The sequence below is a fragment of the Pteropus medius genome, unplaced genomic scaffold (genome assembly GCF_902729225.1).
Source record: "Pteropus medius unplaced genomic scaffold, Ma_sr-lr_union100, whole genome shotgun sequence".
NCBI classification, from domain to species: domain Eukaryota; kingdom Metazoa; phylum Chordata; class Mammalia; order Chiroptera; family Pteropodidae; genus Pteropus; species Pteropus medius.
In genome coordinates, this window is record NW_024353909.1 from 3775888 (window position 1) to 3801924 (window position 26037).

The 26037-nt window shown below is 37.9% G+C and overlaps 1 protein-coding gene and 1 pseudogene across 2 annotated transcripts in view; one reads left to right on the forward strand and one right to left on the reverse strand.

Moving 5' to 3' along the window:
- TAT (tyrosine aminotransferase) overlaps positions 1 to 16616 on the forward strand; it is a 38829-nt gene extending 22213 nt beyond the window's left edge. Inside the window, exons 2-13 of one of the 2 annotated variants that reach the window (XM_039851799.1) lie at positions 6394 to 6522; positions 7161 to 7386; positions 7549 to 7653; positions 9329 to 9396; positions 10273 to 10431; positions 10628 to 10766; positions 11695 to 11747; positions 12501 to 12653; positions 13236 to 13364; positions 13707 to 13790; positions 14509 to 14607; positions 15030 to 16616. In XM_039851799.1, the coding sequence (XP_039707733.1) occupies positions 7173 to 7386; positions 7549 to 7653; positions 9329 to 9396; positions 10273 to 10431; positions 10628 to 10766; positions 11695 to 11747; positions 12501 to 12653; positions 13236 to 13364; positions 13707 to 13790; positions 14509 to 14607; positions 15030 to 15170 (1344 nt within the window). In that variant the 5' untranslated portion in view covers positions 6394 to 6522; positions 7161 to 7172 and the 3' untranslated portion in view covers positions 15171 to 16616. The remainder of the gene's footprint in view (positions 1 to 6393; positions 6523 to 7160; positions 7387 to 7548; positions 7654 to 9328; positions 9397 to 10272; positions 10432 to 10627; positions 10767 to 11694; positions 11748 to 12500; positions 12654 to 13235; positions 13365 to 13706; positions 13791 to 14508; positions 14608 to 15029) is intronic. The other variant, XM_039851798.1, reaches the window with a different exon arrangement.
- LOC120593996 (uncharacterized) lies at positions 11457 to 11575 on the reverse strand (annotated as a pseudogene).
- Positions 16617 to 26037: the final 9421 nt, after the last annotated feature.

Here is a 26037-nt window from a genome sequence, read left to right on the forward strand (position 1 = left end):
CCAAGGTCATGAAAAATAAGGGAAGTCTGAAAAACTCATAGATCAGAGGAACCTATCTCAGATCAGATTAGGTTCAGAAGACATGACCACTAAGTGTAGGGTGTGTCTGGATAGGCTCCTGGAACAAAAGAAAGATTAGTAGAAAAAACTAGTGAAATCCAAATAAAATGTAGAATTTAGTTCATATTAATGGAGCAACGCTTATTTCTTAGTCGTGACTAAAAATGTGCCATGTAACATAGATGTTATGGAATAACAAGACGATCTGGGTTCAGGTATATGGAAACTATCTCTACTATTTTTGCAACTTTTCTGTAAATCTGAAACTATTCTAAAATAAAAGGTTTAGTTAAAATTTTAAAAGCTCAGTCAACTTTGCCTCTTCGTTTTGATAGCCTTGTCTCTATCTAGCTCACAGGTTTGTGGTTTTGTGGGGAGATCGTTTGTTTATTTTTGTAAACATTACATGAAATAATGAATGTGGGAACAAACCACAAAGCTCTCTCTATGTAATACATCTTAATTAGGTGGTATTATGAGTGACCAAAGTCCAATCTAGCCTCCTAATCCCTCCTAAGTTCCCTTACCCCACCTTCTCTAACTACGCAAAGGCTTTGGTCTCCCCTCATCTACCACTCCTTCTACCATTTCTTTCCCTCTGTACTGTCCACTGTCCAACTGGAAAGCAAATATTGAACATGGCTCATATAAAGCGCCGTGCCAGAGGACACAGTATAAGGGATGCTCCCCACTCCCCTTGTACTTCTTCAGGGAGTTTACAGTTCACTAGGGGAATTAAAACATCTGTACCCAACTGATGAGCAATCATTGATAATCGATGAGTGATCATTGATAATGGTTCAGGATGAGAAGATACAAAATAACTAATGAGGAAAAGAGCAGTAAAAGGCAAGTGAACAGTGCATGCTTAATCCACATAGTTAATTCATTGTATTCTTGTCATGTTTCCTTTTTTTTTTTTCCATTTATTGAAAAAAGGACCCTACTTTTCATTCACTTTGTCCTCTAAAGAGAGGCAGGCTTGTGTAGTAGTAGGGTCTGGGGCTAGATGGCGAGATTGGGGCTCCAACTCACTACTCACGACCTGTGTGACTTGTTTTCATCTGTAAAGTGGGCATGAAATAGTCCCTACTGCTAGGATGGATGTGAGAGGATTATAAGGTGATTCAGGCAGAGTGTGTCCAACAGTGCTTGGGATGGGACAGTAGCCCAGTGAGTGTGAGCCGTTATGCCACTTTGCATGGGTAGAGAAAGAAGCGAGTAAGAAACAGGTGTGTAAAAATGAAGAACCTATGATTTTAGGCAATCATTAAAATGCAAGTTTATGAAAATGTAGTCATAGGAAAATGTTCATAATGTCATGTGAAATGAGACTCGTAGAATAGAAAATTCTAATATGTAAAGCCTATGAATGTACCCTTAGAAAAAATATACGAAATGTTAATTGTTGGGAAAACGGTTAACAGTGGTTATCTCTGGGTGGTGGGACTATTCAGAAAATAATTTTCTTTCAGAAAGTAGAAAGGTTGAAAGTAAAAAGGCTGTTGCCAAGATCTGGGGAGAGTGGAGAGAGACAATTAGTGTTTTAACAGCCATAGAGTTTCATTTGCAAGATGAAAGTTCTAGATATCTGTTGCACAGCAATGTAAATGTACTTAACACGACTAAACTGTACACTTAAAAAGGATTAAAATGGTAAATTTAATGTTATGTGTTTTTTATCAGAATAAAAAAATACTTTTCTATGGCAAACAATATTTTTATGTTTAAGAAAGAAAATCAATGAAAGGTGTTCTTTGATTTTTAAGTGAAAATCTTACTGTGGTTAGTTGGTGTAGCTTTTTGTATTTCTACAGTTTACAGGGCCCTGACTGCCAATTGGAGTTAACAGGATAGCAGTGAGTCTTCCTAAGTAGAGTGGGGTCCTTTTATTTGTTCCCCACCCCGCCCCGCTCCCAGCTTCCTATTGAGAGAAAACACAAGCTACAAAAGAGGGGTATGACCAAAACTGTTTGCTTTGTCTGTTTTTCCTTCTGATTTAGGTTCAGTTGGCTACTGAATGAGGGTGGATATAGCAGCCCCTGCTCCCTTCACACTCCTGGGTCCTAAATTTTCTGCATCAGCTGCTGCATTTGCAGCCCACCCTCCACAGTCCCATGCTGCTGACCATTCTTTGACCTGTAAACCTGAGTCTGAGCCAGCCGGGTTGAGACAGAGGAGGCTGGGCAAGTGATCTCAGAGAGGCTGTTTTGTCCTCGCCTTGCGGTCACTTCCTGGGCTCAGGTCTCACCAAAAAAGACAAGTCCCCCTGAAAGACAGATGAGGGACATGAACAGGTAATTCACAAACCACGAAGAGCCTAATAGATATATGAGAAACAACCACCCTCACAAAAATAAAAAGAGCAGAAACACTTTAATACCATTTTTTTTTCCTGCCAATCAATTTGGCAAAGATTTTTTTAGAAAATCATTTCCAAGGTTTGCAAACAATAGGAAGGTAATCGACCTTTCTGAAAGCACGGTGGCAATGCATATCAAGAAACGTAAAACTGTTCATTCTAGAATAGACTATTCCGTAAAATGTTCAGGAAAATTCAGGAATTTAGTATGAGGTAAAGGTGACATTTCAAATTAACAAGGAGAAAGACATCCATTTCTGGCAATATTGAAATCAGTATGGCCTAGCAAATCTTCAGTTACAAAAATATTTAGAAATGTTGGATAAAATATAGCAAAATGCCTGAGGTCCAAAGATAAAAAGGAACTGCCCCAGGGGCCAAACAGTAAGAAAGCCGGACAAAGGTGGGCTGACACTTTCGCTGCTCTGGATTATTTGAACAATCTATGCCTCCTGTTTTAACATCCAGGTGGGGACAGGACACCAAGGCTTTAGTCTGTGTGGTTTTGCGGGTAGAAGAGTTGAACCTGAGTCTCATATGTAGCTCGGATCCTTGAAGTCTAAACCAAGTCTAAACCTTGAGTGGCAAAATCAGTCACAATAGCTTCTACAAGAACATTCCATTTTTGCTTGACTTAACTCTCGCTGAGGCCAGTATCAAGAAGGGTTTTAACCTTTGAGATTCTGTCCATCTGGACAACTCCTGCTGTAACACCCAGCTGATTCTCTGTGTTATCCTTTGAGCTGAGTATGTTGTCCTGACAGATAGTATGAACTCCCAAGAAGTTGTCAAAATCAGATGTATTTGTATATTTCTTCTTCCTTATAGCCTATTCGTTGATTAATGTGGCAGGTCTATCAGTATTTGAAATGTGGTTCTACTTCTAGGAAACTAGCCCACAAATGATAAGATACTTACCAAAATTCCCGGTCATAAATAACAATTGTGTTCAATATGATTTATTTGTAACAGAAAAAAAAACGGAAGCCTCCCATGTCCAAAACGGTAGGATGGTTAAACAAACACTACATAGTCATTAAAAGGAATAAAGTTGATCTCAATGTATGAAAATGGAAAGAATGTCCACACAATGTATTATTAAGATTTTTAAAAAGTAAGCTATAGAACAACATTGTTTAATGGAAACAAAATGCAAACAGAGTAATTTTAAAATTTCTAGTAGAGATATTTTAAATGTGAAAAGAAATAGGTAATTTTAATAATATATTTTATTTCACCCAATATACCCAGAATACTAAGCAAATAATCAATATAAAATGATTGATGAAGCATTTTACATTACTTTTATATATGTATTTCACACCAACAATACATCTCAATTCAGACAAACCACATTTCAATTACTCAATAGTCACTTATGACTATGCCTATAATAAGAGAAAGTGCAGCTATAGAACAAATGTACAGACATTTCTTAAAAACTCCAAGACCAGCTACATAAGCATTGTTTAGACATAGAAAACACTTGTAAAGATACACAAGAAATGGGTAAAGTGGTTATCTCTGTGGATGGGATTGTGAGAAAAGAAGGTGTTCAGGGTATAGTTTATCAACATCTATATCTGAATTTATCATATGAGGCTATATCATCTTTTAATTACTAATAAAACTAACAGTAAAAAATGTTTATTCTCTTCAATGCAATAAATCAATGTATAGAAAAATTTATCTTAAGGAAATAATAAAATATGTGAACCAACATTTATGTACAATACTTCTTTATGATGGAATGTTTCTTGTAACATGGGAAACTATTCATGATACAATTTTAAAATAAAATGTACAAAGTGAAAACTGTCCAAGCAAATCGAAACATATGTTCACACAAAAACTTGTATACAAAGGTTAATAGCAGCATCATTTGTAATAGCTAAAAAGTGTACACAACTAAGTGTTCACCAGCTGATGAATGAATAAACAAATGCGGTATATCCATACAATGGAATATTAATCAGCCATAAAAAAGGAATGAAGTACTGATATAAGAACAACATGCATGAACCTTAAAAACATTGCTAAGTGACAGAAGTCAGATACAAAAGGCCATATATTGTATGAATCCATTTATATGAAATGCCAGGAACAAGTAAATCCATAGAGACAGTAGGTTTGTGGTTGCCGGGGGCTGGGAGGAGGGAAGAGGGAAGCGACTACTTGATGAAAATATTTTGGAGTTAGATGATGGTTATGGTTGCACAACATTGTGAGTGTACCAGAATCCACTGAATCTTCCGTTTGGAAAATGATGAATTTTTTGTTAATGTAAATTTTATCTCACTTTAAAAATTATGTGTGTAGGACAAAATCCCAACTTTATGGGGAAAAAATAAGACATATCAAGTGTGGTGGTGGGGTTCTAAATGCTTTTACTTTTTTTCTGATTTTCTCAAGTACTCATATATTATATTTTAAATGAAGGGTGGTAGAATAAGAATATTTTGAAAAGGATAGTCATCTCTCTTGGCAGATGCTTAAAGGGCGGCCCTGCCCAGCTTCTGAAGTTCACTGCTATCTATATACCGTTTAACTACATTCACTAAATCAAATAAGCTATTTGACTTCTGCTCTGGGGTGCCAAATAACAGAGCTGATGCAAGCCTTTCCTTTTGTGTCTCTACATGTTGTAGAGATAGGGCTGTGTATTCACCTTTTGAAACAAGGCTTTAGCTTCAGAATTTAAATTCCCTTTTAAATTTTCTTTGCCCTGACTGGCTTCCTGCCCTTGCCTGATGCTTCTGCTGCTCCACTGGTAAGATAAGGTGGTAAATGCTTACTTCCCTGGAGTAGGGAAGAGAATGCATTAAATAAGTTCTTCTAAGCACTGAGAGATGGGAGGTCCAGCAAAACAAAAGATTATTCAACCCCACTGGAGACTTGAGTCACCAGAAAGTAGGTAGAGAAGAAAGAATTTATGTAACAACTCTTCCTCTCCCAATAAAGAAACAGATAGAAACTGAGCCACAGGGTCACCAAGGTTTCTCTTAACTCTTGAGTGGGCAGCATTTTTCATAGGCTCACTGGAACGCCGAGATCTCTGCTATGCTTGCTTGGTGACGTCGTTTTGTTTAGATCTCGCCTGACAGCTTATTCTTCCAATAATTCCATAGCAGGCAAGTGAAGGAAAATTCACAGTATAAGGATAAAATTGCAGAGATATCGGTTGCCTAGAAGACCCTGTACTTTTAAGATATTTATTGAGTGGGCCTTAATTTACTTCAACTGCCCAGTTTGTTCTGACTGGAGTAGAATTTTATAGATCGACAGGGTCCAAGATGTAGGTAGTAAATAAACATGTCATGGAACAAGTCGTAGAGTATGATCCCATCTGCGTTTTGAAAATCTATATCTATATACCAGTGAATGTATCTATGTATCTATCTTCTCTGTTTATTTATATATTTATGTATCTATGTATTGCTGTCTGTCTGTCTGTCTGTCTGTCTGTCTATCTATCTATCTATCTATCTATCTACCTACCTACCTACCTACCTACCTACCTACCTATATCATCAATCTATCTACCTACCTACCTACCTATCATCTCTCTGTCTTGGTAAATGGATAGCAAAGGCCAAATTATTACCACTGTTTACGCCTGAGAGTGAGAATGGAGTGTACAGAGAGCGAAGTGCAAGGAAGCACTTCCACTTTTTACTTTGTACATTTTTGTACTGTTAAAATTTTAATAGGTTGTTTTGTGACAACAAAAATCAATAAAAATTACCAACTGTTATAACTACCCCTTTGACAGTCCTCTCCAACATCTCACAAAGTACTCAGATAGAGTTAACAGAGAGAATTCTAGGTGTTTGCAGTGAGGACAAAATCCTAATTTGGCCAGTGGGGGTGGGGGTAGGATTGAGTGAGAAGCAGTAAAAAAGTGAGGAAAAGAGGAAAGAAGAGGGTTGGCTGCCCGGTTCTCATCCTAACCAATAGCACAAATGTTTCAGGTCCAACGCCCATTTTTGGAGACTATTTCAGGAGTCAGGAATTGCATCTGAGTTCACTCTCACTTGTCAAAGAACTAAGACAGTTTTCTGGTTTGGCTACTTGGAGGCTGCTTCTCCTTTACTTGGAAGGTAAAATCTCAAGCCTCGGCTAATCTGGTGGTGGCGATTGGGGTGTGTGCCTTTTCCATTGTGGTGTGTTGACTTCTTTTTCCACAGGGCAGAAAGATGCTTATGGGATACGGCTTTTTTTTTTTTTTTTAATCAATGATAGTATTAACATTAAATTTCTGAGAATGTGAAATGATTCTTCCTGGCTCTTGTTTGCAGAAGGCAAGATTCAGTCTGTCGAAATGTTAATGAGATTCTTTTGTAGACAGACACTGCATGGGAAAGAGAAAACACATATGCTTTGAATGTTTAATTGTTTTAATGCCATTTCCCCTTGGTTTCGCTGAGAGCATGATTAAACTTTTATGTGGTTTTAGGGTTGTACAAAGCAAATCTCATAGTAAATTATTCAACAGAGTGCTCTCTACTAACATTTGAGAATGGGTTCTTGCTTTATTTTCCATCTCAAAAAAAAAAGTCTTAATGCTCCCCCCTCAATTCATAACAAAGCTACTTCACATGAGAAAGCAGCAAAAACAAAAAAACAAGTTTGGAAAGAGATGTCCAATGAAATCATCCTGATGTTAAGGTCCAAATATAATCACCCGGGATGGTGCTAAGTTCTTAGTGTCAGGGGGACCTCTTTCGTTCCTCCACAGACTTCACTAGTGATGGACAGCAAAGGTGACCTCCCCTCCGTTCTGGATGTGCACATAAACATTAATGGAAGAAGCTCCGTGTCTGAAAAAGTGAAAGGCAGAAAGCCCAGATGGTCTGTGAGGCCCTCGGACATGGCCAACAGAACTTACAATCCCATCCGGGCCATAGTGGACAGCATGAAGATGGAGCCCAACCCAGACAAAACCACGATTCCCCTGTCCATTGGTGAGCTGAGGACGTTGGGCTGGCGGTGGTCATTGTTCCCCTCATCTCCGCCCTCATGGGCTGGTTGGAGAAGATGGGATTGGAGGGTCAATCTGAGCACTGGATGTGGAAGAATAACTTCTTGGTGGCTTTTTTTTTTTTTTTAATTTCTCCCATGAAAAGGGGACCCTACTCTGTGTGGAAACCTGCCTACAGACCCAGAAATTATCAAAGCATTGAAAGATGCCCTGGACTCGGGGAAGTATAATGGCTACGCCCCCAGTATTGGTAAGCTCTTCCCGAGATTCTATCTGGTGGCTTTAATCTTTAATCCAAGAGGAATAAATTTCTAGCAGTTCTTTAATCCAAGAGGAATAAATTTCTAGCAGTTCTTCTTGTTTTCCTGATGCATAGTTCCTAAGGAGAGGCCAAGATAAAATGCGCCATTGGGATTTGGGGAAAGGGGTCTTAGGATGCTTAAATACAAGCTTTGAGGTCCAACTTCTTTCCTGAATTTCTTTGGCATACTGACATTTCCCCTCTAGGATCTCATCACATACTTATTTCTCAAATAACGCTCCTATCCTGTTGTTACTAGGTAATTATCAAGCAAAGGCCTTCAATCTGGCTGCAGCTGCTTGTTTACTGAGCCTGCCAGGTCCTAAATTAATTTACTTATTGTAGGCAGGTTTCCAATGTAAATAGCTCCTTGGCTTTATTTTTCCTTCTCTGTATATTCAAGGCTTATTTTAATTATGGTCCTGATGACACTCCCAATGAAATTGTAATAGTTTCAGATTAAAGAAGTAAAAACAACAAGAACAACAAAGAATAGGCTGTTCTATTGAAGAATAGAAGGTTGTTTCTGGCAGAAAGAACTTATTCTTATTTAAGTTTAACTCTTTGCATCTTTTAAACATTTCTACCCTGGACATTTGGGTAAAATAAATGATTCCTTGATTTTGTTTCAGTGTTGCACGTTTTTCTCCTGTCCATATGTGTACACAGAAACATATTCTTAATGCAGAATAAAAATTCATTTTTTAATGCTCAAGTAGAATTTCAAAAACACTTCAAAAAGGTATCAGGGACACGGTTTTTAGGTTGATTCTTTACATTTTATAAAGTTGCATAAACAAAAATTGAAAAAAAATAAGACCAAAAGTTAGGTTATAAAAAAAAAAGTTTATAATGGCTTTTATAACCAAAGTATTAGAAAATTGATTCAACCTGAGAAACCAAAACCAAATCTCTTAAATATTCAAAGGATATGAACACTCATGCTGAAGCAAAAAGATAATAATATACGGTATATCTCAGAAAATGCTCTTCATCATTAGTAATTAAGGAAGTACTGATTTATATTATATAATTTCAAGAGACCCATCTCTACCTATTAAGTTAACAAACATTAAAATACTGCCTCTGGCTTCGCTAACTAAAGACAATCTTTCAAGAGCAGTTTTGCCAAACTTGATTGTTTGCTTGAAACTATCTGTACTTCAAGTTTGTAAACCGATATTTGGAAATATTGGATGAGAATATGATTTAAAAGGAAAAATTTATACAAAAACACTAATAGATATATAATATGAAAAATAGACCCAATGGATTGAACTCATTGATTACAACTTTTCAAAAAATATAGTCCCTGGAAGAGATTTGAGAATAATCTAAATTCCATGTTTTATGGAAAATAAACACCTAATCATAGTAACCAAGATGGTGCACTGCTTTTTATAGTTTGGGGAGCTCTTTCTTGTTGTTATTTATACACTTGTGTTTATTATAAAATTATCAAATATGAAGTTAATCTCCTTTATTTACAGTAGCTGAGAGCTAAACTGAATAGTATGTGCTCTAGCAGGGACAAAAGGAAGCCTGAAGCCCTGCCGACTCTATAGCAGAGTGGTCAGTTGTGGGATGAAAACGTCCAGCTTCTTCCTTCTGCTGCTTCTTTTAGGTTACCTATCCAGTCGGGAAGAGATTGCTTCTTATTACCACCGTCCCGAGGCACCTCTGGAAGCTAAGGTGAGCCTTAGGCAAGGTACTGGCTTTGAAGCAATACTGAGTTGGGCAAACTGTACCCTTTTCCTTATTTCTCTCCCACAGGGAATAAGTGTTTCAAGGGGAACAAAAGCTGAAGATAATTTCCCTTTAGCAATTCGCAGACTTCTTATATAGTGAGGCCACTGATTAGTGATTATATTTAATGTCATTACAGTGTGATAATAATGTAGCTTATGGCTTATATTTTGTCTGTCTTAAGGCGGCTCAGAGAACTCAGAGGTCACCCTGTATTTGATTCTCTTCCATCATTGGAAACAATAATTCATAAACACCAAATAATTAAAATTTTTTATTTTACAAATAGGATCTTTTAAAACTTTGTAGCTTCCCTCATTCACCTTAAGGTCACTCAGATGGGCAGATTGAGGTACTGTGGCATATTGAATTGATGGCAATGCCAAGTTTAAATGCCCTCACCTCTATTTTCTACTGCGTGAGGTTGACATTTCTTAACATAAGGGGTGCCCTTCATCTGTATTTCAGAGAAGAGTCATACTTCAAATATCTGGTCAAGAGTAAATAAATAACCAAGCAAAAAAAAAAAAACCAAGGTCATAACGATCTCTCATGGAAGTTGGCTGAGTCACAGCTGACCCAACCTTTTTTAAGTGGTTTGTTTATTTCTTTTAAGTGGCTAACATCTTCAACAACCTTTAGATATGGACATACATAAACATATGAATTTCTTTCATTTTTGGCTTAGTACAGTCCCTACAATACATAGAATTCGTAAGAGTGAGTCTCTTTTGCTCCCCACTCAGTATCTGACAGTCTCTTTTCTCCTGTTGCTGTTGGAACCCCTATCAAAACAAACCTTTTGTTTTTTTTTCGTCACAGGATGTTATTCTGACAAGTGGCTGCAGTCAGGCTATTGAACTTTGTTTAGCTGTGTTGGCCAACCCAGGGCAAAACATCCTAGCCCCGAGACCCGGTTTCTCTCCCTACAGGACTTTGGCTGAATCTATGGGAATTGAGATCAAACTCTACAATTTATTGGTAAATGACTTTTTAATTTTAGACACAAATGCTGAATTACTACTTCATAAAAATATATTAGCATTATCTTAGCAGAGAAAGATCTAGAAGTAGATGGTCGAGGCCACAAATATATTTATTTGTGTTACACCATTAGGTGAGTATTCCTCCTAAATTTTTCAGAATCATCTTAATCTTCCCTTTTCTTCCTCCCCAGCCAGAGAAATCTTGGGAAGTTGACCTGAAACAATTGGAATCACTGATTGACGAAAAGACAGCTTGTCTCATTGTCAACAATCCATCAAACCCCTGTGGGTCAGTGTTCAGTAAAAGTCACCTCCAGGATATTCTGGCTGGTAAGTCCTGTGGACTTCACTTGATAGGGATGGAGATGGGGATGGAATCCTTTAGCCATTTCCTGAAATAGGAAAAGAGTCATCACTAAGTTCCAAACCTACGATGGAGGTGGGGGAGCTCCACTGGGGTCTCTAGTGAATAGTGTGCCACTAGAATGATAGTACTTGCCTAAAAGAAGAAGAAAAAGAGATAATATTTGCCTCTTTACCACTGTCATCATGTAGAAGAGAAGGTTTAAAAGACCTAGTTACTTAAGTGGCAAATTTAAGCCTTGTACCCTAGAAGAGTATAGTAAGAATATATAGGATTTTATTTTATTTTATTTATTTTATTTTATTATTTTATTTTATTTTATTTATTTTATTATTTTATTTTATTTTATATTTTATTTTTATTTATTTTATTTTATTATTTTATTTTATTTATTTTATTATTTTATTTTATATTTTATTTTATTTTATTTATTTTATTTTATTATTTTATTTTATATTTTATTTTATTTTATTTATTTTATTTTATTATTTCATTTTATTTTATTATTTTATTTTATTTTATTTTATTCATTTATTTATTTATTTTTTATTTATTTTATTTTTATGTGAGGCAACCCTTGACTTAACTTCACAGATTGCAAGGACCTTGTCAGCTTACAATCCCTTATTTTCATTTTTTAATTTTTTTACTTTTTATGCCTATAGCACTTGGTCTTCCTAGGTGGTCTCCTATCCAAGTACTAACCAGGCCCGACCCTGCTTAGCTTCCGAGATCAGATGGGATTGGGCTCGTTCAGGGTAGTATGGCCGTAGACAAATATGTAGTTCTTAAAGAAGACAAAACACAAAAACATGAAATGCAAAGTACAGTAAGCTCAGGTAAATATTATGTGCAATGGCAAAAGTGATTTCAGCATGTTTCTCTTATTTTCAGTGGCTGCAAGGCAGTGTGTCCCCATCTTAGCCGATGAGATCTATGGAGACATGGTGAGTCTTGGGCAGGATATGATAATGTCCATTTCAGATTATTTCATGGGACCTTTAGAGATGGCATCTAAATAATTAGAAGCAACTCCTAATTATTTCGGTGCAGCAAATAAATACCCCTGCACTCTTCACAAACATATATATAGATCTACAACTACTCAGCCAGCTGTCTGAAATCCAAAAGCTATGACAATATGAAGATTTTTGGAATTCATTTGGTGGCAATACCTGACTTGGCCTGATATAAAGATATTTGTAGACTTTTATTTTTCCCACGTATGGACCTGTATGAGACATTGGCATGCTTGATTACGACTGCCGTCCAGAGAGCTTTGGGGTGTTACACGACATATGGTGCACATGCTATAGCACCTTTCTAAAATCCAAATAATTCTTCATTCTGTAATATATTTGGACCCAAGAATTTCAGATAAGTGATTGCGGACCCATATTTTATTTTTAAATTTATAGTCATTCATTCTCCAGTGCTGGCTGCAAGGGGTTGTACACATTACCAGGGCTAGGATCAGTTTCTTCATTTTAGGTTTCCTTTAATCCAGACTCAACACCAGGTCAAAAGCCTCTGGATAGTCTCCTTTGAAGCCTCTTGGGATCCCAGTCATGCTTCAGTGTAGGAATGAGCCCTTAAATCTGAGGCCCTGTACCTAGTGGTATAAGGAAAAGGGCAGGGGCCATGGGACTTGGAGGACGGTAAGCAAGAAGACAACTACAATAAGCTCCTCTTCTCCTCAGGTGTTTTCAGATACCAAATTTGAGCCTATAGCTACTCTCAGCCACAACGTCCCCATCCTGTCCTGTGGAGGGCTGGCCAAGCGCTGGCTGGTTCCTGGCTGGAGGTTGGGCTGGATCCTCATCCATGACCGAGGAGACATTTTTGGCAATGAGGTAAGAGCACCATGGTATGTCAAATTCAGGATATATATTTACTTCACATACACAGTGGTTAGGAGTTTGGTTTTTTTTTTCCTCCTTCTTCTTGGCCCTGTAGTTCTGGGTGCCTAGAAAGATGCTAGATAAAGGTAGTACTACATCCTCTCTAAACTCAGGTTTCCTTTACCCAGCTCTGTGAAGAAGCTCCATCTGCCTCGAATTTTAGGGCCACAAAAAGGGAAATGATAGCAGTAATATACCTAATATTGCTTGCAGGTGTACAATGTGCCAATGCTTTATGTACACTATTTTAATTTAATCCTCCTAACAACTCTGTGAGGCCTGTATTAGTATTATCTCCATTTTACGATCAAGAAAAATGCGGCACAGAGAAAGTTGTATAATTTTCCCAGAGTCACACAACAGGTGTGTAACAAAGCTAGGCTGCAAACCCAGGTGGTCTGATCTAAGAATGCCAGAAGGCACCATCACTTCCCCAGAGATTTATAAACTGATAGAAAGAATGGCCATAACATGAGTTCCCAAATCCAGGATGCTTAAGAAAGGCTAAGTAATGTGTTTGCTGGGGGCTTTTAGATCCCAAACGGGCTGGTGAAGCTGAGTCAGCGGATCATGGGACCCTGCACCGTTGTCCAGGGAGCTCTGAAGAGCATTCTGCGTCGCACCCCTCAAGAGTTCTACCGCAACACTTTAAGCGTCCTCAAGGTAAGGGCAGCCTGTGGCCTTCTGCTTTGGAAGTCAGAGAATGCCACCAGGGGAATTAATAATAATAGGTCCTCATTCCTGGAGCAATGTTCCATGATAGCGCTTCTCAAATCAGGAAGTAGCATCAGTGCAACTATCTGCCCATACATTTCTCTAACTTCTGGCAATTCACTCTGCTCCTGGCCAAAAGCTTCATGTGGCAGGGTTTTTTTCTTGTTGACTCCTTCTGCCAGTAGGGCAAACTTAGGTTTCTTACCTTTTGTGGGTTCTCCTTTTAATAACTTGTTTTTTCCCCTCTTACTTAACTTTTAATCCTTGATATCTCTCTGCCTCCTCTTGTAGTCCAGTGCTGATCTGTGCTATGAGGCATTGTCTGCCATCCCTGGACTCCGGCCGGTCCGCCCTTCTGGGGCCATGTACCTTATGGTAAGACTGTGTGTGGCAGGTGCTTCTGGTAATGGGAGGCGGGGCGGGAGTTGGGGGTCGGGGAAGCCAGCCTGCAGGGCTCACAAAGAGCTAGACTCCTGAGCATCATTTTAGGAATTATTTTGTTCTGAGTTGTTCCTCTGACATGATCTAAGCTCATTGTTAAACAAAACAAAAACAAATTGGGAATTAATTACTTAATACAGAGACCCTTTTTATATGTACACACAGGGAAAGAGGCTTTCTACACCATGGCAGTTCTCACCTGGGAATGATTCTGGTTCCCTAAGGGGGTTTGGGAATGTCCGGGGAATTTTGTTTGTTTTCAGAATGACTGGGGGATGCTGTCGGAGTTTTGTGGGCCAGGCATGCTAAATATCATGCAATGGATGGGATCGTTCCATGCAATCAAGAATTGCCTGGCCCACAATGCTAACAGTGCCTTTTTTGAGAAACACTGGCATTCTATTTCCAGCTTTCATTTATCAGCGTCCAGGAAGGAAACCTTCAATAAACTAAAATATTAATATAAATATATTCTCTTTCCTACAAAAAATCCCATGAGCTCATAAGTGCTAGAACTTACTTACCAAATTAGTCATTAGTTGTAGACTTTCAAGATATTTCTTAAAGCAGTCCCTACCTTAATTTCTGGTATAGGGAGTTGGCCTCTTTTTCCTCCTTCTGATAAGTTTGCTTCTCTCTGTTATTGATACAGGTTGAAATTGAGATGGAACATTTCCCAGAATTTGAGAATGATGTGGAGTTCACGGAGCAGTTATTTGTTGAGCAATCTGTCCTCTGCCTCCCAGCGATAGTGAGTGCTTATGTCTCTCTCAGGATGCTCTCAACAGTTCCTAGAGCCTCAGGAGCTCCCCCTGAGCTGGTCTTTAGCCTGACTTCCCCCCCAGCAAAGTGTTTTCTCGCTCGATAGGATTCAAACTGACGGGTCTCGACTTCTATTTAAAATTTGTTTCTCCCCATCATTATGCCATCCGTATCCAGAAGTAAAGGTGTGGCCAAATGTTCTAGGAGAGGGGAAGTCAGCCTTGTCCCACAAGTTCTTTTTAAGATGAATTAACTCAGTTATTGACATAGCACCTCATTGACTGGAACTGAGTGAATCGATAGCCCTAGTAAATGGTGTCACTGCTTCTTGCTGAGAGGGCGCTGGCCATTTTAGGGTGGTCCAGTATCAGACTCGATTGCTCTGAGAATAACAAGCTCTTATTTTTGCAGTGCTTTGAGTACCCTAATTTCTTCCGAGTGGTAATCGCAGTCCCCAAAGTGATGATACTGGAGGCCTGCAGCCGGATCCAGGAGTTCTGTGAGCAGCACTACCATCATGCTGAAGGCATACAGGAGGAGTGTGACAAATAGGCCTGAGTCTATGCTCCCGAGTATGTTGTATCCAGGAAGGGTTGCACTGGGCTCTGCTGTTCCTCAGGGCTTCAGGTGCCCCTACTGGGAGAGGGGTCTGAAAAACACATCGAGGTTCAGAATTGCCCCTGCCTACCCCCAGATATATCCATATACACACTCTGAATCCCAGATTCGCCTCTCCCTCTGCTCTGCTGGAGTGACTTACTCATTCATTAATTTGCCACCCACGACTATTTTTCTCAGTAATGGGCTTCGGTTTTGTTTCATTCTCCAGCTTCTCTCCCCAGTCCGCACCCTGTTGCGATTCTCTTCCTCCTTTGTGCCTTATTTGAGCCACATCCAGTGGGAGGCTTCCAGGAAATCGACAAATCATCCCTAGGTATTTGTAAACACCTGTTAACCTTTTCCCAGCTCTGGGGCAGTCCTGTCGAATCCAATGACTTGTGAAACAGAAGCAGAAATTCCTAGTAACTGTTGTCAATTTCCGAAAGTATGATCCCTGGAACTTTTCCCCAAAGAATCGTGTCTTTCATGTTCTCAGGTACCTGGCATATATGTTCAACTGTCTCTCAGCAAGAAAAGGCTATGCTGCACACACTAGGCACATACATTACTACACAGGAGAAGCCTATATTTTAAGTACCTTACAGGTCGAATTATCGAATCTGTTGGTGGACTAAATTCCTGGTACATCTTATTTATAATCTTATTTATTTAAAAATTTAGGTGTATTAACAAACAAGTTTATTTATTTAAAAATTTAGGTGTATTAACAAACAAGTTTCCTATACCACCTATACCAGTATCATGGCATCTGCAAATCCAGATGTTCCCTATGGGTCAAATTGTACAGCACCTTCCAAAGAAGCAGCCACTCTGACAGTCAATTGAGAAATGTTACATAGGAGGTGGTGCCAGTCTGTAAAAACAATCAGAAGTGGCAAGCGTGTCTTAATTTTTGTTAATGTTTCAAGCATGTCTCTCTTGAAACATCTACTTACTGATAACTGAAATTCAAAGTGTGTTACAAAATTCAAAGTACATTATGCTGTATTAAAAAATAAAGCTACTGGGAGTTTTTGCTTTGGCAGTGCATATACTAAAATTGGAACAATACACAGAAGTTGAACATGGTACTAACAATCCACATTCAACAGCTTATAAAAAGATTAAGCATATTAAAAAGATTTTTTTCCTGGAATGCAAGAATGGTTCAACATATGAAACATCAATTAATGTGGTATCCCACAATAATAGAATGAATGACAAAAACAATATGATCGTCTCAAGAAAAAAAAAATTTTTTTTTTTTTATCTGTATGAGATGATGGATGTTAACTAAACTTATTGTGGTAATTATTTCACAGCGTATGTAAGTCAAGTCCTTATGCTGTACACCGTATGCATGTCAATTATATCTCAATTAAACTGGAAAAAATTTAAGCTATGAAAATGTAAACTTTATGAGGGCAAGGATTTTTTCATTTGTTTTATTTTCTTCTATATGCTCAGTGCCCCGAACAGCCTCTGGCACAGAATAGGCACACAGTCCATATTTAATAAATGAAAGAATGAGAAAATACAAAGACTAATATATTGCCATTACTTTTTATCTTCTTGGTAAGTAAACTACAACAAGGAGATATTAAGATTAACTGAAGATATTAGTAGTGTAGAAGGAACAGTCAGAGAAGAAAGCATTTAGAAAGTTTACTTTCAAAGAGATGCAAAGAAGTGGTCAATAAACACTTGAAAAGTTGCTTAACATCATTAGCCTTTAGGCAAATGCAAATCAAAATCACAGTGGGTTCACACCCACTACAATGGTAATAATAATAATAATAATAATAATAATAATAATAATAATAATATAAATGTTGGCCAGGATGTGAAGAATTAGAATGCTCCTACACTGCTGGTAGAAATGTAAAATGGTTCAGCTACTTTGGAAGACAGTTTGGCCGTTTTTCAGAAAGTTAAACATATAGTTACCATGTAACCCATCAATTCCACTCCTAGAGAAAAGGAAACAAGAGAAATGAAAACTTATGTCCACATAAAACTTTTACAAAAATGTCCGTAGCTGGCTATACTAAAAACCATTGAGTGGTACACTTAAATGGGTGAATTGTATGTGAAGTCTATGTGAATAACACTGTTTTTCTTTTTAAAAGGTGCAAAGGAGTTAGACTTCAGGAATATCAATTCAAATATTTGGCATTTAAAAGAATTTCAGATTTTTAAAAGAAAGATCACAGGCCCATAAAATTACCAGTTCATTTATCTATTCATGGTAGAGAACAGTAACTTTTTTTCATATTATCTACAAAGACTGTGACATTATTTCAGATACTAGCATTCTAAATATCAGAGATAACACCATTATTTATTAGGGAGTCCACACTTGTAGAAATTACTTAGTTTTTAAAATTTCCTTGGGGACTGGAACTAGATAAGGTCACCTCATCATTATTGGTTCATTTCAGTGTACAAAGTGCTTATTTTTCCTGATTCTGACATGTCATAATAGAAGCATCAGTAAAGCATCAATTGGGCTTCCACATGGGGAACAATGAGAAATTTCTTTAAAAAAATCTGGGCTATTTATATAAATAGCAGAATTAGGTGGTATGCTACACTAGTGTTCTTTGAACTTTTTTGTTTATGTGTTCTCTAAAATAATTTTGAATTCCAACTATGAAAAATTTAAATATATATAGAAGTATAAACAATAGTATAATTAACACCCATATACCCATCACCCATTATCAAGATTTTGCCATATTTCTTCTTTCCTCCTCTTTCTTGTTTTCTTTGTTGAGAGATTATGAAAGAAATCCTAGACACGTGTCATTTCCTCTCATCCACCTCAGTATGAATCTCTAAAAACATAATTTCTTAATCACAATGCCACATCCATCAAATAATCAGATGTCTTCAGATGTCTCCAAAATGTCTTTTTACAGTTGGTTCATTCGGATTAGGATCCAAACAAAGTTCAAATATTACTTTTAGTTTTATGTCTCTTAAGTCTCTCTTAATCTTTTTCATGCCGTTGACTGGTTGCGGAAATGGTTGTCCTATGAAGTGTCCCACATTCTGGATGTGTTTGTTTGCTTCCTTGTGGGGTCATTTAACTTGTCCCTCTAAACCCCCAATCTCCATTAAATGGAATTTAGCTCTAGAGCTTGCATTCTCAACAGGGGAGATATTGGAAATTTCTCATTATTCCTTTTACCTCTTGATCTTGTATTTCTATTCCATTATTATTATCCCCCAATTTTATGTCAACATAATCTTTTTTTGTCCTTGAAAGTATCTTATTGATCATATTTCTTTGCAACAAAACTATGGACTGATGTGGCAGACTGCTAGATATTCTCCAATATACATTCTCTTCTTGTCCAATGTTAAAACTCTTGGGCTAGGTCCACTTTTCATGTGAATTTCTCAACTTAGGATCCCAGACCATTCAGGTAGAATACATTTGAACACCACACCCATGTGAAGGAATCCCTATGGTTACAGATTCTCACGGGAGAGTTGCTTTCTTCCCAGATGTCAGATCAAGGAAAAATATTTTTCAACTCATCCTTTCATTCACGCTTTCATGCAGCCTTTCATGCAGTCTGAATTCTAACTTTTTGTCTTACATGGGCCGAAGGACTCCTCTCCTAGTAAATTCCAAACCCCGTGGTTACTGAGACAGCACTAATGTAATCAAACTCTTATTATCCCGGTTTTCAGTCCCCTCTTTATTTATGCTCCTTGGGGAATTCCCTTACTCTCTTGCAAGTTTGTCTCTGAATCCGCAAATATGTTTGCTAGATTCGATCCAGCATGTCTAGGTGTTTTGAAGCCCAAACATTTTCACATTATCTAGCTTGTATTATTGCTGTAGAAATTTCCATACTTCATATAGCTCCCTCCAACTTGATGCTTCTTCTTTCCATTCTTTCCCCCTGGAATTCTTGTTCCATGGCAAAGACAATTCCCTTCCGTTCCCCAATTCTTTAGAACAGTTCCTCTACCTCTTTGCCTTAACTATGACTGGGTTGTTCACCCAAAGACACTGTCATCCTTACAGCCAATTCAAGTTACTTTTTTTCACATAGTCTAAATTCTAACTTATTGTCCTTTTAGGATCTCTGTTCTCTCAGACACACAATAACTATGCTTATTTAAAATATAGGCTATATTACTTCATACTGTGTACTCTCCTTTGTTCACTTAGGGCCTCGACATGTTAGAAATTTCAATATTTCTCTGGATGACCTGGCTAATACACAATGATCAACATCAAGGCCTCTTGCCTCTCTCAAACCTGAAAAAGATATGAATCCTACCCATTATGGCCAACTTCTCCCACAGCCACACACGTCATCATTCTGAACTAGACTATTTTACTCACCACAACCTGCTCACCTATCAACTCTCTGACGAATTTACACCTTGACCCTTGACTTTTATTTAGCCTTCTAATCTCTCCACACTTTCCCTCTAAGTTCATTAACTCCCTTAGACTGTTGCTTGTCTTTTTGTTTCTAGTATATACCCCTGGGGCAATGTTCACCCACATTCTTATAAGCCACTTCAACTTCTTAGCATCCTTATCTTTCTGTAGTATCTACCCTGCAAAGTCTTTACCCGAAATTAATCTAATCCTGGACCTTTTCCATTTCTATACTTAATAATAAGGTAAATCAGTGCCCTTGGTACATGATCTCCAGCCTCGCCGGGCCCCTGGCACTCCTTTGACAATCCTTTTACAAATACTGGAGAGCACCTCCTTAGAAGCCTGGAGTTGAAAATGGCAGAGCCACGTGATGGAAGGAGCTTGAGCGCCTGCATTAGTTTGGAGAAGAGTCATTTACTGAACATGTTCAGCTTTATTTGAGCAAGAAAGAAACTTCAATTGTGTTTGAGCCATCAGACATCTGGGAATTTGTTATAGCAGCTACCATTATCTTAACTAATGTAATGAGAAACCATTTTGAAATTTTAATTTTCATCAAAATAAGAGAAAGCTTTATTCAAAAATAGCAATATAAAACTTAATTCCTTTGTTTTAAAATACATCATCAATGATAGAATTTAAAATAGCACATGCCTGAATAGACATTTCTCCAAAAATGATACACAATTGTCAAAAAGCTCATATAAAGATACTTGACATCATGGGTCATTGGAAATGAAAGTCTCATATATATATAGGCATATATATACTTACATATATTTGTATATTTATATAGAAATATATATGTGTATATATATATATGTGGGAATTAGGAGGCTTTCCATATGTGCACATAGAAATCTCTCTCTCTTTCTCTTCTGCTACATAGTATTTCATAATATGGTTATTCCAAAATTTTTGCCCATAGATTTTGCCCATCACTAAGGGATTGCTTAATAGCTAAGTTAATTGCTTAATAAATAAAGTATAGTATAATTTGGGGAATACCAGAAGAGAAGCCCGGAGGCAGAGCAGCTTTCCCACGAAGCGGTGGCAGCAGACGTGCAGGCCGCTAGAAGAGGCTTGCCTGGCGGGAGTGATGGAGCCTGCCAGGTGCAGAAGAGCATGAGCCAGCCATCTTCTGACACTAGTGAGGATGGCACCACCGCTGGTGGGGATGCTGTACGTCTAGAAGCAGTGAGAATGACACTAAGGCTCTCCCCCCAGCCTCCGACTTGTCCCTCAGGATCCTCAGTCATCCCCTCCACTGCTCCCTTCCAATATTTCTGCATCGTCTCCTGTCTTCTCTTTAAGAAACATCAAATTCCCTGTCTGAGACCGTCTTACCCATGCTTTTGTAACCATAAGTTGATGGCTCCCAAATGGACATCTCTAGTCTAGACTTCTCTTCTGAATTTCAGACTTGCCCAGCTGACTGCTTTCTCCCATCTCCACTTGGAGGTCTCAGAAGCGCCACCAATTCTTCATTTCCAAGAGCTCACGCATATCTTCCCAAATCTGGCTTTCTTCCAGTGTTCCCTCTCTCGGGAATGGCATCTCCATCCAACTGCCCAAGCTATAAACCTGAGAGTCATTTTTAACATCCCCTTTTCCTCATTTTCCCATATCCAATTCTCCCAAATATCCCTTAGATCTGGCCCTTGCATCTTTACTGCTCACTCTAACCCAGGTTACCAATGGCTGTCTCAGCCTCTTAACTGGTCTAACCACATTTTTTCTGCTCAGCCATCCTCTCAACATTGCAGCCAAACTTTTTTTTTTTTAACCTGAAATCTGATTTTGTCACCTGCTTAAACCCTTTAATAACTTTCTTTTACTTTAGAAATCGAACAAAATCTCTAGCATGGCCTTCGGGGTCCTCCATGGTCTCATCCTGTCTGCTTTCCTCCATTCTCACTTTGTACCATGCACCTTCTAGCTCTTGGGGCTTTCCTACTCTAAAGAAGGTCATGCTCCCTCATGCCGTAGGCTTTTTTCTCACACTCTTTCCTCTGTATCATTAACTTCTATTTATTCCTAAAAGCACAACTCAGGGAAATCTTCTGACGCTCTGCTTTGGTCAACTTCCTTTTCCTCATTGCTCCTATCTCCTTTTTATTCCTTTGAGTGGTTCCAACATTTGGTTAACATCTGTCTCCTTCACTATGCTATAAACAATGTGAGTAAAGGGACTGCTGGTTTTCGCTTATCTTTCTCACCCAACAACTCATTTTGAATAAACGAATGATTGGGGGCATCATGACAACAGTGAATGGTGCTTCTTTACCACCTTTAGCCACTACCATTCTCTTGGACACACTGTAGACCATTGTCCTATCCTTTACTTCCTGGGACTGATGCAGAGGAAGAAGCATCTACCAGCCAAGAGCTTGTGCTCTAGAGATGGGGAGATGTGGGCCCATTTTCGTGCTGCCATTTATCAGCTATATAGATTCTTGGTCATAGATTCTCTATCTCTCTGAACCTCAGTTTCCCAGTCTCTAAAAGAGGTTTACCACTTACTTCACAAGGCTGTTTTTTTTTTAAGTCAAACCCAATACATTTAATATTTTTCAAAAATATCTAGTACACTGTCCATTTCCAAAGTTTCTAACTGTCCCACAATGGCTTTTTTCAGCCTTTTCGTTTCGAATCTAGATCTAGTCAAAGTTCACCCATTGTATTTGGATGTCATATTTCTGTAGTCTCCTTTAATTTAAAGCAGAATACCTGACTTTTAAATATTTTTTACCTTTCATAATAGTGATCATTTTGAAGAGTTCAAGCCTGTTGTCTGGTCGAATATCCCACATTCAGCTTTTGACTGTCCATAAAACCTTATTTTTCGCCTAGTCCCCTTCAGTCTTTGCTTCTGGGCAAATACACAATATTCCTTCAGTCTTTGCTTCTGGGCAAATACACAATATTCCTGACTACACTTTCCCACCACAAGTGCCTTTTGGTGGGACTGGTAGTGATTACTACCTTGAGGCTACTTTTTAAAAAAAATTTTATTAGGAAACTTTCAAACATACACAAAGGTAGAGAGAGTAGAAGAATGAATCTCAATGTATTCATCACTCATTTCCAAAAATGGTCATTTTGCCAGTTTGTCCACCCCCCCCCCCCGCTTTTTTTTTTTTTTTCTGGTACATTTTGAAGCAAATTCAAGAAAGCATATAAATTCACCCATAAATACTTTCATATGGAATATCATTAACAGAGACTTTGTTTGTTTGTTTGTTTAACACCTAACAAAATTAAAAACAATGTCTTAATGTTATCTAAAAGCCAGAGCTTTGGAATTGCTTTTTGAATTTTATCCTTTGGGCCTCTTTTCTTTTTCCTACCACACAGGTCCATGAATTCTACAGGGGCCATTTAGGAAAACATTTCACTTATGAATTCTCCTTGTTCTGTTGGTCCAGTTTGGCAGGTAAGTGCTAATGGCAGATGCATGCTGTTGGAGATAGTAGTTACTGGTTCAGTATGTCCAAAAATTGTTGAGGTGCTTCTCAGACTGTACACAAATCTCCTGGGGGTCATGCAAAATTACAAATTCTGATTCCATAGCTCTAGAATGGGGCCTGAACTTCTGCATTTCCTAACAAGCTTCATTGAAGGTGAAATCTTGATATTTTGGATGTAGATGATAAGAAGGAAACAAGCTAAATTATACCCGAAGTCTTTTCCGGCACTTAAGTTCTTTGGGTCTTTGAGTCTAATCTCTAGCAGTTGCTAAGCACAATGTCTCCACCCCTGTATCTGGGAAGAAATAAAGCGAGCTTGAATGAACACTTCAAAACCTCCCCCCAAATTGCTGTAGGTTCGTTCTGATTTCTCCTATATAATCAACAGTCCTAGTGTCTAGTTCAATGCACAGAAGCCAGACTGTCACACAGACTTTGTTCTTACTTTTTTTTAAAAAAAATACTTGTTATCTAAGCAGCCAAATGTGTAGTTAAAAGCACAAATGGACCAGCCTATGGAAGTGTGGCCCAAGAATTTAAAATTTTAATAAGCACCCAAGGGATGGAGACTAGACTGAGTGATGGAGAAGTTATTTGTAGGTGAGGAATGGGAGGAGTGGTTAGAAAGTTTCAAACAAATTGCCCGTGCTTTCCTCTTAGACTTGTCATGTTGGTGTAGAATTTGGTCAGTCAGCCACCACATATTTATTGAGCATCTACTGCGGGGATACACAAGACAGAAACATCCTGGTAGAGGGGGAAACAAAATAAACATGCAAACGATTAACTAAGACAACTTCAGGTAATGAAAAGTGTTATACAAAATTGTAAAAGAATTAAAACAGACCCGGGTTCTCCATGGTTCAATCTTTACCATTTTTCCTTTTTCTTTCTTTCTTCTCTCCTTTCCTCTTTTCTCCCCTTCCTATCTCTCTTTCCCCTGAACCTTAACTAGCATTCAGTGACCAACAGGGCTTACAAAGATAGCTCTCAAAAGAACTGTTTCAATAGTTACCAAAATAGCATTGCACCAATAATCATGAGAAAGAGGCATGAAAACTGCAACATATCCCACTTGTTTCAGCTGCAAAGTTTTGCAGCAGTTACAAATAAAGGAAATTGCGACTTGGGACAACATCATAGCCATATACCCCTCTCTCAAGGAGTAACCTAATTTTGAGTCATCTTAACCTCTGAGTCACTTTACCTTTTTGTTTGTTCCTTGACAGAATCTAATAGAGGACATTTGAAGGGGGAGAGACTGCTTTAGTTAAGACGATCAGGGAAAATATCTCTGAGGAGGATTCATTTGAATTGAGACTAAATAATGAAAAGTCATTATTTAGGTAATTTGGGGTAGACTTCCCTAAGTAGGAACTACACGTGCACGGGCCAGGAAAGTGATAGCAAGAAGGGAACATGGATAGAGGAGGGTGAATGTGGAGAGAAGGGCTGTGTGTGGGTTGGGAAACCACTGGATATTTCTGTTTCGCTTGTTTGCTTTAATGGCTTTTATCAAGATATAATTCACATACGGTTCACCCACTTTAGGTGTACAATTCAGTGGTGTTTGGCATATTCACAGAGCTGTGCAACCATCACCATCATCAATTTTAGAACATTTTTATCACCCCCAAAAGAAATCCCATACCCATTAACATTCACTCTCTACCTCCGCAGCCCACGCTCACTGTCAGCCCAAGGCAACTACTAATCTACTTTCTGTCTCTATGAATTTGCCTATTCTGGACATTTGATGTAAACGGAATCATACAATATGTGGTCTTTTGTGTGTGTGTGTGTGTGTGTTTTAATATATTTAATGCTGTCAAGGTTTATTCATGTTGTAACATGTATCTGTACTTCATTCCTTTTTGTGGCTGAAAAATATTGCTGTATAAATTTACTATTCTTGTTTATTCATTCATCAGTTGATGAATGTTTGGGTTGTTTCCACTTTTTGGCTATTCTGAATAATGTTGCTATGAACGTTCATGTACACATTTTTGTGTGGGTATATGTTTCCATTTTTCTTAAGCTTATACCTAGGTCATAATTGCTAGGTCATATGGTGACTCTGTGTTTAATATTCTCAGGAGCTGCCAAACATTTCAGCCATTTTAGTGGGTATCTTAATGTTGTTTTGATTTGCATTTCCTTAACAACTAAGGATTTTGAGCATCTTTTCATGTGCATTTTGGTCATTTATATATCTTCTTTGGAGAAATGTCTGTTCATATCCTTTGCCCATTTTTAAATTGGATTGTCTTTTTATCGTTGAAGTATAATAGTTCTTCATATATTCCAGATATAAGTTCCTTATCCGATATGTGATTTGCGGATTTTTTCTCCAATTCTGTGGGTTGTCTTCGATGGTTTCTTTTGAAGCAAAAAAATTTTTAATTTCGATCAAGTCCAACTTACCTCTTTTTTCTTTAGTTGCATGTGCTTTTGGTATCATATCTAAGAAACTATTGCTTAATCAAAAGTCATGAAGATTTACTTCTATTTTTTCTTCTGAGAATCTTATAGTCTGAGCTCTTACGTATCAGCTTATGATCCATTTGAGTTAATTTTTGTATATGATGTGAAGGAGTGGTCCAACTTCATTGTTTTCACATAATGACATCTAATTGTCCCAGCACCATTTGTTGAAAAGACTGTTCTTTCCCCATTGAGTGGTCTTGGCACCCTTATCAAAGATCATTTGACCATATAAACAAAGGTTTATTTTGGGAGTCTTCTATTCTATTCTATTCTATTCTATTCTATTCTATTCTATTCTATTCTATTCTATTCATCTATTTGTCTGTCATTATACCAGTACCACATTGTTTTGATTACTCTAGCTTTGTAGTAATTTTTGAAATCAGTACTTTTTTTTTTCTTTACAGTATTTTAGGATCAGCTTGTCAATTTCTGCAAAGAAGTCCACTGG